The sequence below is a fragment of the Anastrepha obliqua genome, chromosome 3 (assembly GCF_027943255.1).
Source record: "Anastrepha obliqua isolate idAnaObli1 chromosome 3, idAnaObli1_1.0, whole genome shotgun sequence".
Classification (NCBI taxonomy): domain Eukaryota; kingdom Metazoa; phylum Arthropoda; class Insecta; order Diptera; family Tephritidae; genus Anastrepha; species Anastrepha obliqua.
The window spans coordinates 66,687,377-66,700,785 of record NC_072894.1 but is presented as its reverse complement, the minus strand read 5'-3'; the positions used below and the strand labels follow the sequence as shown (position 1 = coordinate 66,700,785).

Genomic DNA, 13,409 nt, shown 5'->3' with positions numbered 1-13,409 from the left:
AAATGAAATATTCCGAATAGATAGAAATCACAGGGAGCCATATCAGGCAAATACGATCTAGACCAAAAATCAAACAAGAGTGGATCGATGAGATCGTGCATTATCATACAATAAGCGCCAGCTTCCTCCTTCGCGGTATTCAGGGCGAGTTCGACGAATGCGATGCAACAAACGCTTCAAAATGCCAAGATAGAAAATTGCATTGACCGTTTGGCCCGTTGGTAGGAACTCCTTGTGGACAATTCCCTTGGAATTGTTAAACCAAATGAGCATCGATTTTTGACTTCTCCAAACTCGATTTTTTGGGTGGTAGCTCGTCTGGGGCCTTCCATTCGGCACTTTAACCCCTAGTTTCAGGTTCATGTTGGAAACACCACGTTTCATCACCAATTGTAAAGGAAGTTCTCATATTTTCTCGTCTCTTTAATGAGGTCTTTCGAATGTTGAATTCTGAGTAAATTTTTGGTCCTTAATCAACTTGTGCGGAAAGAAACGCGCACAGACCTTTCGTAAACTCAAATGATCAGTTAAAATGCGATAAATCGATATTTTGGAGATATTCAATTCCGATTCCAGGAATTTCAACCTTGATTTCGGTTCATTTTTGATAAATTTACGAACGATTTCGATGGAGTTTTTGGTGATTACTGAATTTACGAAATGTTCATTGTCATTTAAGTCCTCACAACCATCTCTAAAACGTGTAAACCACTCGTGAACTTTGGCACGAGAGAGACAATCATGGCCATAAACTTGTTTCATCAATTAAAATGTGTCGGTAAACATTTTACCGATTTTAAAACAGAATTTGATATTAGCTCTTTGTTCGAAACTCATTTTTGTAATAACTTCGCTTCCACTGAACCAAATGTCACCAAGTTTTCATTGGAAGTGAGCTAGGAATGTAACTTCCAACGCACTAACGCATTAAAAAGGTGGAGCCATCAAACACATTTTTATGACGCCAGTCTTGTTTATTTTGGACTTCACCTTGTGTATAACATAACCTTCCGAATTTTAATTTAAGAATTTCTACAATTTGTATATTTCTTTATAGAAATTTTCGCGAGCGTACTAGAGCAGCCCTGAAGATAGCACTGACAAAGGCAATAGGCCCCTACTATTCGACACTTCTCTTCTCGCTATCTCGCTGCTCGGCACACTTGACGAAGAATTTGTATGAGAAAGCAACAACAAAGTTATCGAGCAGCTTTCGCCACTAGCGATTATGGTTATATCTCAAAAAAAAAATAATTTTAGGCAGTACTATGTATGCCAGCGGTGCCATGATATGTTTTTTTATACCAGTTGCTTCATCTATTCGCCACTTGCTAAAGCTTGACGAAAAGAAGAGGCCTTATGTTACTTAATGGAATGTATTACCTCTGCTCTTGCTTCTTTATCGAGTGATTCCAATACTTCTCGTGTATACTGAAAGCTGCCTAGCTTTTCCAGCAAATTAATGCAATATTTCTTAACTTCGATATCGTGGGTGCGTTGGCGCAGAATATCTGATAAAAAGAATATTATTTTCCAGTATAAAAAATAACATTAAACTACATTCCAAAAAAATACTTACGCAAAACCTGCTTATCATGCTTCTGCGAGCGTACTGCGTGTATAACGGGAAAGCCAAATTTTCCCTCCGTCAAGTCCTCAGCGAAGCTTTTATTCTGCGTATACTAAATTGTAAAAAACAAAAAAAAATATGATAAAACTGAAATTGTACATATTTTTCATGCTTACCTCTTTCAAGCTCAGATTACAGTAATCATCGCGAATTTGAAAGTACAATCCCAGTATGGCAGTAAGCTTGGTGAAATCCTCTTTATTCTCACTAAATAGCTGCATTAAACGTATGGCTAGCATGAACAAACCACCAGTCTTCCGTATAGTCATTAGCTTATAATCCGATTCCGAAGGGCAAGTAAAACTATCGCGCCAATAAATTTCCATACCCTGTCCACGATGCAGTTCGAGCAGCTGTTCCGTATATACGTTGGTGGCCTACGGATGTGGTTAGTTTAGTAGTTCGTAATGAGAAAGAGGAAAATTGGAAAGATAATCGAAATAAACTCTTCCGACAACAGGCACTAGTAGTCACTAGTTGCTATGCAGAAGTATGTATTAATGATCATTGGACACTATTTTGGCTAATGACTGCTTTTTGAGTCCACCAGTACATGTTTTAAACTATAAATATGTATCTTATTTGTGAAATTTAAGAAAAGTAGGAGTAAAGGGCAAAGGCACCCAGAAACACTTTACGTTAAGCGTAATTTTTAATGTCTCGGAAATGTAAATGACAATTATTTTCACAAATATTAGGAGACTTAACAATTTGCCTCACAAATTACCGTTGTAAGGTTTTAAGCCAGAACGCACCTGGTAACACTATAGCGCATTTGAAAAGTGATATTTTGTAGGGCTGGTCGGTCAAAGCGTATTCATGAGGCAAGAGTTTATGAAGAGAGTTCAAATGACTCTCGAGGAATGTCATTGAATGCCTATCGATAGACTAGCGACCTCGTAGTTTAGCTCAAGGAGGTGTCTAGGAGGCGTCTCAGCCACCAGCGAATGTCTACTGGAGTGGTTCTTACAACAACCCAACAGAAATTATTTGCTGAACATTATGTTATGATCCATAATTAGGAGCAGAAACACATTATTGTAAAGGTGAATGCCCAAAACCAACTTGAACTTCGTAAAGGTTGTAAATAAAATGATCGTTGATTTCGTAGAGGAAAGTATAATGATCCTACCAGTGAAAGATAGGGAAGACTGCCGTTACAGTTTTTTTATTTATTTCAAAATAGAAGCAATATGGTACAGGCTTTTAACCAATATTGTTTGATATATTCGGGTTTAAGTGTGGTTCCTAAGCAACCAGCAATAAAATAGTTTACAAACTTTCGTTCTTTTTGATCAATCACTGGAAAGTGAATTAAATCATGGGTTAAATTAAAGAAGACCTGTACATGCACAAGTTCTCATTACATTGCTAGAAAACTAAACGTCCATCACTTAATAATTTTGTACTATGTGAAATTAACTGTGAAAAATTTAAAGGAACTGACTTTGTGGAAAAGAAAGCTGCCGAAACGAAAAAAATCGAATATTTTTAAAGCGAGCAATTATTGGCAGCGAAAAGTGAATCGAATTCATTAAAAAAAAAATACCACGGGCGAAAAAAGCTGAAACCCGCTCAAAAGACAGGAAATCCAGGATTGACGGCACACGAAACCAACAATTAATGAGAGTGAAATAAACAATGCAATTAGAGATGCTAGCATAAATCAACAAACAGAAGCAAAGTGTTCCATTATGAAGGAAGGAGGATGTGTGTAATATTACTCTGGTTGACCTTGCATCCTCTGAATAGCTTTATAGGCTTACAAAATGTGCTTTTCGCGCAAAAAACTCAAAAGTTATACACTTATGGAATAATCGATAAAATTCTAAAATTGCAAAATTCACACAATTATTATTTAAAAAAAGTTAACGTGACTGATAAATGCCCCGTCTCACATAGACCAGTATTTGGTTTAAAAAAGTTTACAACAGAAGCAAACAAAAAGGCTTCGCACTATTTATAGTTTAAATCCCACGTTGATCAAAAAGTTATCGGAACAACCGCCTGGTGACGCTCTAAGTGATTTGAGATCTGTTTTTTTTTTTGTTGGTTGCCACATCTGTTAATAACATTCCTATCAAAATTTGATAGCCATTGTTTGACATTTGTAAAAGTTACGTCGTCTTGAGTAAATTTACCTCTGCACGGGTTGTTGTATAATATAATATTATATTTTATAGTTTTAAAACCGACTTTGAATTTGCAATAACGAGTTTGCACTAAATTTTGTGTTAAAAATGGATTCACTTGTGCAAAAACCCTAGAAATGTTCCGAAGTGTTTCGGTAATGATACAATACTTTAAAGAAAACACCCGTTTCCGAGTGGCAAGAACGCTTCAGAAAAGATCGTGAATCCACCGGAAATGACGAACGTAGTAGCAGACCGTCGACATGGAAAACTGATGAAAACATCAATAAGACAAAAAAAAGTAGATCAATAATTGCAAATTATCGACCAAAGAGCTGGCAGAGGGCTTGAACATTACTTATGGATCCGTTCAGCACATTGTAAATAATGATTTGTGTTTGCTGCAAAGTTGGACCATGAATTTCATATATTAATGGGACCGCGTAGATATCGACAAAGATTTGATTTCCAAGGCTGAATCCGACCAAACATTCATGAAATAGATCATTACTGGAGACGAGATGTATGTTTATGAGTCAGACACACAATAAAGACATCAGGCGAGTGAGTGGAGAGCACCGAATGAATCAAGACCAAAAAAAAACAGGGTTTTTATGGATTATAACGGTATTGTACACCACGAATTTTTGCCAGAAGGTCAGACAGTTAATAAGGACTATTACTTGTGCGTTATGAGACGTTAAAGTGAAGTAAAGAAAAGAAAAGGCTTGTGGGAAAAAACCTCATGGATTTTGCACTGTGATAACGCCCGTCGCACATTTCCATCATTACCCGTGAACTTTAGGCAAAGAACGAATCGAATACCCTCCAACAGCTATCGAAATCACCTGATATAGCTTCTTTTGATTTTTCTCTATTTGATCGAAACAATAAACCACTAGCAGGAAGACGTTTTAACAGTTGAAAAAAAGTGGAAAAATCCGGAAAAATCGAAGACGGCTCTGATGGCAATACCGAAAACAGAGTTCCATAAATGTTTCGAGAGCTGGATCAAACACTAACATAACTGCGTTACAGTTGATGGGGAGTACTTGGAAGGCGATATCATCACTTTTGAGAAATAAACTTGTGTTCTGAATTTTCTTATATTTTCTTATATATTCCGGCAACTTTTTGATCAAAGTGATCTACTTATTTCGACATTCTATCAGCAGACAGTAGGAACTATAGAGATTTATACGAATACATACAAATGGATGTGTCTGGAATTATGGCATATAATTTATTTAATATACCTCAGGGTGACCCAGCTGTTGCACCTTTTCCAGTGAAAGGAAGAGCACATAATTCGCAGCGTTCATTGTGCTGGCCACGCCGTATATTGAATGCGCTACGGGAACACCTCTGCGAAGTATTGAATTGTCTTCAATATCATCAATTCTGTAAAAATTAAATAAGTACGCGTGACGAACAACATTCAATGGCATTCAATGCTTGAGTGAATTAATATTGAAGTTAAAAAGGAAGCGCGCATAAAATTCTAAAAATTAGTTACTTATAGTTAGTATTGAATATGCATGCATAAGTAGGTATGTTTAGGTAAGTACGAAGGCGCTAGCAAAAGTTCGTTGAGAAAAAGTATAAAATAATTTTAATTTTATGTCATTAATTACACTGGATCACAAATTTCAACTTTTTTTCTGCACCAGAGACGCCGTTATGAAATTCCTATGTAAAATCACCGTCTTATTCCGAAAATCAAGGTTATTTTTTATTCTATGGTAACGTTTTTGAGATATTTACGAATTACCGTTATTTCAAAAAAACAAAAAATTGGGCCCACTTAATCATATATATCTCGAAAACGAATTGAGCGATTCCAAAACCGTTTAAAGCTTTTAAAAGGTAATACAATTTCCTATAAACTGTGTGTAAAACACTTTTTGCTAGGCCCTGCAGATTCAAAGATAACGAACTATCATAACGGATTTTTTAAATTTTTTTAGTAAAAATATAAAAAAATTTGTACTTTGAGAGAAAGGATCTCGAAAACTTTTTACTTTTTCGTGTATTTTTTGTTTCCACTTTAAGCTCTGTTTTATTACAAAAAAAATAAACTTTGATTAAACAAAATCGATGAACTAATACAAAAGTTACAAGCATTCAAGTAAATATATCCATATAGTAAAACTTAAGTATCCTACAAATAATAGCATATGTACTGTATGTATTCTGTCTTAACTCTATGATCTTATTTTATAATTGAAAAAGTTATGTGTCTTGTTTTGACGTTTATTTATATAAGGATCGGTTTCTCTTATGAGAAACCAACAGTAGTCACCCATCATAGCGACATCCCAGAATCCTTGATACCGACTTTCAATCATTTTCATTTGCTGGTGAAACCTTTCGCCATGCTCGTCACTTTCGTCGCCAAGATTTTGCGGGAAAAAATTTAAATGGGAGTGCATAAAATGAATTTTTAAAGACATATTTACTCCTGAAAGAAAATTAAAAAAGGAATTAGATAAATACATAAGTGACACATTAGCATATAATTTTCTTAGGCTGGGTTAATCTTCCAATTCAGAAAAATTTGTTCTTGTTTGTTCGGAGCAGGGCAATAAATTCAGATTAAGGGCTATATATTCTCATGTAAATTTAAAAATTTGCTTTCAAATTTTTTGTTTAGTTTTAAAGTTAACTGAGAAAACGGTCTTATATACATATATATATATATATATATATATATAACGGTCTTATATGTGTTTTTTATTTACCCATTTCCGCATTGTTTTTGATTAAATCGTTCTCTATCAGCTCGAAGGACTTTTGTGTTTGCCTAAAAAAGAAGTAACGACCTTTTCAAAAGAGTCCCACGCCGCTGCCTCCACTGGTGACAATAGTTCTTTGAAATGGGTATTGTCCGTTATTTTTCTTATTTGCGGCCTCACAAAAATCCCTTCCTTTATTTTTGCTTCTGAAATCTGTGGAAAGATTGTTTTCAAATAATGAAAAGCTTCGCCTTCTTTGTCCAAAGCCTTGACAAAGTTTTTGATAAGGTCGAGCTTGATGTGGAGCGGAGTATGAGTATTTTATGTTATCCACCCCAACTTGAAACGCGATTTGTTCTGGCCAATCCTTTATGATGTAGTGGTCTTGACGTGCTCGGCTATCCCATTTGCATAGAAAGCAACAGTATTTTGTGTATCCAGGTTGTATACCACATAGCTTTCCAACGACTTTTAGATCGGCACATATTTTCCAATCATGTTCTTCGTATTTAATTAATTCAAGCAATTTTTGCATTGTCTCATATGTTTCCTTCGTATTTACTGCATGCGCGATCGGGATAGATGGCTTTTGGTTGCCAATATGCAATAATAAGGCCTTTAAACTTAATTAATTGCCGTCTATGAACAATCGCCACTCTTTTGAATCATATGGTTCACCAAACTGTTTAAATAGACCAGAAATGTTTTTGCAATAACAAACACTGTCCTTCTTCGTATAGAACTGGGAGAATTGTTCGTGACGAGTCATATAATATGTTACCTTAACATCGGATGAAACAAATTTAAATTGTTGCATACGAGAGGCGTGTAGTTCGGCCTTTTCTTTTGACAATTCCAAATCCCTTATCCAATCATTGAGTTGTGCTTGTGACAAAGGGTTTCTTTCGTTTTCCGTTTGCAATTCAGTACAACATGATGCCGCGTAATCAGATACTGCTGTTGACAATGAAACTGGAGCCGAAACTAAAGTTAAATTTGATTCTGGCAATGTAGCTTCCGTTGAATTTAGTTCTGGTAATGACACTGTAGATACTCTCGCATAGGTTACTTTTCTTGACTTTCCAACCCCAAATACTTTTGTAGTACAAATATAGCAGTCCGTTGAATGGAAAGTTGGTTCCCTCCTCTTCATTGGTGTAATAAATTTCATATGTCGCCTAAATAGATAGTTTAAGAATCATATGTACATATGACAGAATCATATGGATATATTTACTTGAATGCTTGTAACTTTTGTATTAGTTCATCGATTTTGTTTAATCAAAGTTTATTTTTTTTGTAATAAAACAGAGCTTAAAGTGGAAACAAAAAATACACGAAAAAGTAAAAAGTTTTCGAGATCCTTTCTCTCAAAGTACAAATTTTTTTATATTTTTACTAAAAAAATTTAAAAAATCCGTTATGATAGTTCGTTATCTTTGAATCTGCAGGGCCTAGCAAAAAGTGTTTTACACACAGTTTATAGGAAATTGTATTACCTTTTAAAAGCTTTAAACGGTTTTGGAATCGCTCAATTCGTTTTCGAGATATATGTATATGATTAAGTGGGCCCAATTTTTTGTTTTTTTGAAATAACGGTAATTCGTAAATATCTCAAAAACGTTACCATAGAATAAAAAATAACCTTGATTTTCGGAATCAGACGGTGATTTTACATAGGAATTTCATAACGGCGTCTCTGGTGCATTTTGGCTGTAAACCAGTGTTATCATCGTTTTTAAATTTTTCAATATTCTTCCGATTAATTTCCTCGAAAAGTATTTTATTTTGCAACTTCAACATTAACTGCATTACATAACTCCTTGCTATTGACAAAAACCTCTTTTTTTTGGTCTTGCTTTTTTGTGACATCAACCACAAATCACACCGGGAATAGGGTGCCCTTTCAATAATCGGTGAAAGCGCAATAAAGTTGATCGCTTTTACAGCAGTGTGAACTGGAGCATTATGTGATGCAAAAAGTAGCAGCGCAGATTATGTTTTCCCATGGTTTCTCAAAAATTATTCGATACTTTTTTTTCGAAACACTTCTTTTACCAATTACCGTATATACAGTTATTTATGTCAGAGGACAACCGACAATCTTTTCTGGTAATATAAATCGATATCATTATTCTTGCTGATTATCGCCTTTTGTGGTCTATACTCGTACCACCACAACTGTTGCTTGCTTTCTGGCTCATACTTGAAGAACCTACATAGCTTCACAAACTGTTATAGTTGTATTAAAGGTGCTGAGCTCTTCATTTTTAAAATTTTGAAGAATATATTGGACATCCGTTAAAACCCGTGTGCCCAAAAGAATCCTTAAATGTTTACAATAAAACATTGACATTTAATCCCAATTCCTTAGCAATTACATATTTCCTAGGCAAACGTAGGATCTTCATCAGAACCATCATCATCATCATTGTTATCTCAACAACACGGGCCGAATTTTGACTTATTGAAACATTTATCTCCAGTTCAATTTGTTCCTCGCTTGAGTTCTCCAACAACTTATAGCAAATAGCTCAACGTCCCGATCTACGCCATCCAACCATCGCAGTTTTGGTCTTCCTTTGCTTCTATTTCTTCTGCAAGTAAACAGTAGAATTTTCTTTGGCGGGTATATTGCGTCTGTCCTTATAATGTAACTAGCCCACCGTAGACGGTTAAGCTTTATTGTCATCACAATATCCGGGTAATTGAACAGTATTTGAAGCTCGTGATTGAATGGTATTCTCTAAACTTCGTTCGTCGTCAGAACCACATTTACGAAATTAGCAGCACGTTTTGGGTGACCCTTACAATACTCGTTCTTCATTGAAACATTTTCGGTCCGTAATTTACAGAGCCACTTCAAGGCGATCACAAGCAATGGAATATTTTCTCCGTATGCTAATTGACAATCATTAAATATTTGTACAGCTTGAAGCTGCACCGAAAACTGTAAAATTTAACACACTGAATCTCTTGCTAGCGGTGGAATTTTTACCAACTCTTCTTCCGGAACTTCGTGTATTCTTCGCTCCATATTTACTTCGTGTATGCTGTGACTCCATGCAGTTAAACTAGAATGGACATATAGCGAAGTTGCGCCAAATCATCTGGCAATCAAATTATTCAGTGTTACCAACTAAACGAATTTTTCTTAAATACAGCTTAAATATTCATGAATTAGTTGCTATATACTATACTTAATACTTTAAGTTTTATTATTTATAATCATAGTCATGCCAAAAATTAGAACAAAGCCAAACACTCACTCAATATACCGACAACAAAGAATTTAAAAAAAACGGACAACACAATAATGCGCCAACTGAAATGTAGCATAAAATAATTGATGCAGCTACTTAAGTAATTAAAAGAAATCATATTGCCGCATTGTTCATGTGAATTTATAACTCAAAGAAAAAATATATAAACACTGACAATAGAAGCATGAATTAAGAGTGATGCACAATTGCAAACGACATTCATTATTTACACAGAAGCAAGTAAGGAAGTGCTAAATTTGGTCCGAACCGAACTTTAGTAAGCAATTTAATTTGGGGTGGCTATTAATTTTTGTAATCAAACAAACCCACAGGCAATGGAAGTTATAAGGCGTTTTTCAATAGGTGCGCTTCAACTTTTTTCTGATAGGGAGGGCGAACGACGCAATATTTTTTATTTTTCGCTTGTCATTTGTAAACTTCATTAGTATACATTTCATCATGGATCGCTACACACTTGAGCAACGATTGCAAATCGTGCAAATTTTTTATGAAAATAATCGTTCTGTTGCTGCTACTTTAAGAGCATTTTTTCCAAAAAATCATCTTCGTCAACAAGCAAAATATGCGTTACAGGGCAGAAAGTAATCCACACGTGATTCATGAGGCACCGTTGCATCCCGAAAAAATCACTGTTTGGTGCGGTTTACATGCCGGCGGCGTAATTGGCCCACGTTACTGTGAATGGAAATCGATACCGCGACATGATAAACGATTATTTTTGGCCGCAATTGAATGGTATGGACTTAGAGGACATGTGGTTTCAACAGGACGGGGCCACAAGCCACACAGCACACGCTACAATTGATTTGTTGAAGAGTAAGTTCGATGAGCGCATTATTTCCAGAAATGGATCGGTCGAATGGCCGCCGCGCTTGTGTGATTTGACGCCTCTAGACTATTTTCTTTGGGGTTATGTGAAGTCATTGGTCTACAGTAACAACCGGCGACGATTTGTGAGCTCAGAGCCAATATTGAACGCGAAATTGCTGGAATTTCGGCCGATTTATGCAAAAGAGTGGGCGAAAATTGGGTTCAACGATTGGACTTCGTAAAACGTGCACGCGGTGGTCATGCAAAAGAAATCGAATTTCATACTTAAATGTATATGTTCAAACTCGATATTAAAAAAAAAAATTAGTAAAAAAGTCAAACCGTTTGTGTTTTATTCAAAAAAAAAGTTGAAGCGCTCTTACTGAAAAACGCTTTATATAGTCTTAGTATATAAAAAAGTAGGTGTGGTTTTATTCAATCTCAATAATATTTATTTTTTATTTTTAATACCAAACTGCCTTGAATAAAGAGTAACATGTAAGCCAACTGCATTGATTTTTCATTAAATCGGACTTCAGATAATGTAAGGTTTTTTATTTTCTTATTTTATAAGGCTTTGCTTTGTGTATCTTTGTAAATACTTATATGTTCATATATGTTTATCTCGATTCCTATGTGCTATATCAGATATAAGCGTAGGTGAAGAAAAATTGTAATACCCGTTTGTACAAGTGCGCGCGGATATAAGAAGGTAATGTGTAAATACAAATGGCGCAGCAGCAGAATATAATACGGTTTTCAAACAAAATCTCACAGATACTACGCTCCTCTAAATATCCAAGCTACTATCCAATGCACAATCTGGCAAAACAGATAAAAAAAACGTCATAAAGGACTTAACTATTTTCATCCTGCCATAGTACGTATGTAGTACTTGCGTTTGCTCAATGCCAAGTTATTATTGTAAGCGCTATCAAAGCGTCTGAGCGCAAAAAATGCAAAAATTCACACTTATGTACATCTTCTTTGGGTGTTTTTTGCAACAACTATTTCTCATTCATTACGACAACCGTAAGCGTCATACTATTGCTATTATGAAACTCACACATTGAGATGTTGATACGACTTAGTAAAACTTTAGATAATTTCTCCAGAGGACTAGTTACATACCAGCTAATCAAGGGGACTGCTTTCATACCAATGGAACGCAAAATGCAAAACGAACTGCAGAGTTTGGTTTAGCTACATGCATATATACATATAGCAAAGTCACCTTTAGCACAGTTGCAAACCTGTAACAGCATGCTTATAAAAGTAGATATTTAGAAGTGTAGAAACTGCTACCAATGAAACAAAATGTTAAAGGTATGTAATTTAACAGATTATGTTAATTGTGAGATTTCCGCTGCATTGACAAGTAAACTGTAGTCATATAACATTGAGGCCAGTTAGTTAACTTGAATTCGAAATCTCTTATTTATCGAACATATATTTGCTCTGAACTTAGGGGTATTTGGCCTTGAAATCGTCTATTTTGAATTCAACGCCCTTTTTTATGTTGGCAACTGTTCAGAAAATAGCTGTGTGACCATCGAGATTTAATCACGAAGAAAATTACGCGGATGAAAAACGCATAGAAAATTCCTTCTTTGCGATAGCAAAACGAAGCAGACTAAAAGGTATTTATATCCCCGGTATAGGAAATGGGATAAGAACAAAGGAACACTGGTTTCGATGCCCACCGTGAGGAAGAATGTTAAGATATTCGCTGCTTGCAGCTAAACATTTTTTGCAAATATTTTACAAGTGGAAGCATTGAACAACTGCACTGCACTGTGCTGGGTTAATGATTTTGTCTGTGGGTAATTAAAAAAAGCTACAAATGGCTATCATTTGAACCAAGTACTGTTGGTTAGGTTAAATGGCTGTCCTTGCGAGGGGCTCACTAGGACAAAAATTTAAAATTTGTCCGTTGTGATACCATACAGGGTGAGGGGACGAAACGGAGAAGTGGCAGAAAAAGGAAGAAGGAGCTTGGGTTCGAGGATGACGACCAACAGTGGCGAGTTACGTATTAACCGCTTCAAGTTAATTATGAATTTCACGAAGTGTGTGATATTTAAACTCACTATACCTGCCGGTGTAGCGAAAAAGTGAGAGTCCAGACCTCTACACTGTTCCCTGACAAGAGCTGGGCAGCTGAGAAGAAGGTGCTGAGATGATTCCACCTCGTTCTCCAGACAGCTTCTGCAAAACGGGCTTGACGCAATCCCAAACCTCACCGCATGGACACCTAACGGACAATGTCCGGTAAGGATACCTACCAAATTCGATAGCTGTGTTAGAAGATCTCTCAAGCGCTCGCGATCTGCCCGTTGCCATCTCATATTGCAATGAAGCCATCTCCAGGGTCAACTGTCTAGCCAGCTCATCGGCCCAGCAGTTTCCTCTATGACAATGTGCCCAGGAACCCAAGTGAGCTTTAAATGGAAGCATTTCGATGCGATCGAGAGAGGAGTCAGCCATTCCCCGACTAATTTCGAACGCAAAACAGCTTGGCTGTCGCAGTAGATATTTACCTACTTTTACAGTAATTAGAGAAGCGAGCAACCAATTCCCTGCTTTCTTAATTGCGGCTACTTTCACCAAAATTACCAAGAAAAATTCTAGTAAAAATGGCAATAAACCCCGTCACGATCATTAAAAGCATATTTACTTTATTAAATATATTAATGTATAGCTTAGTCTACTACATCCTGTTCCTCGGTGAATGCTTCCGTGAAATTTCAAACAGGCCCCTTTTTCTGTTACCGTGGTTATCTAGATAAAGCGGTGTTACTCACGAAACGCAACAGAA

The 13,409-nt window shown here is 36.0% G+C and overlaps 1 protein-coding gene across 2 annotated transcripts in view; it reads right to left on the bottom strand.

The window, feature by feature from the left end:
• Positions 1-13,409, bottom strand: part of LOC129241694 (terpene synthase-like) — a 33,506-nt gene that overhangs the window by 4,236 nt on the left and 15,861 nt on the right. Inside the window, exons 3-6 of one of the 2 annotated variants that reach the window (XM_054878164.1) lie at positions 5,019-5,127; positions 1,747-2,007; positions 1,580-1,682; positions 1,384-1,511 (exon numbers count right to left, since the gene is read on the bottom strand). In XM_054878164.1, coding sequence (XP_054734139.1) covers positions 1,384-1,511; positions 1,580-1,682; positions 1,747-2,007; positions 5,019-5,127 — 601 coding nt within the window. Of the gene's footprint in view, positions 1-1,383; positions 1,512-1,579; positions 1,683-1,746; positions 2,008-5,018; positions 5,164-13,409 lie in introns of both variants that reach the window. The other variant, XM_054878163.1, reaches the window with a different exon arrangement.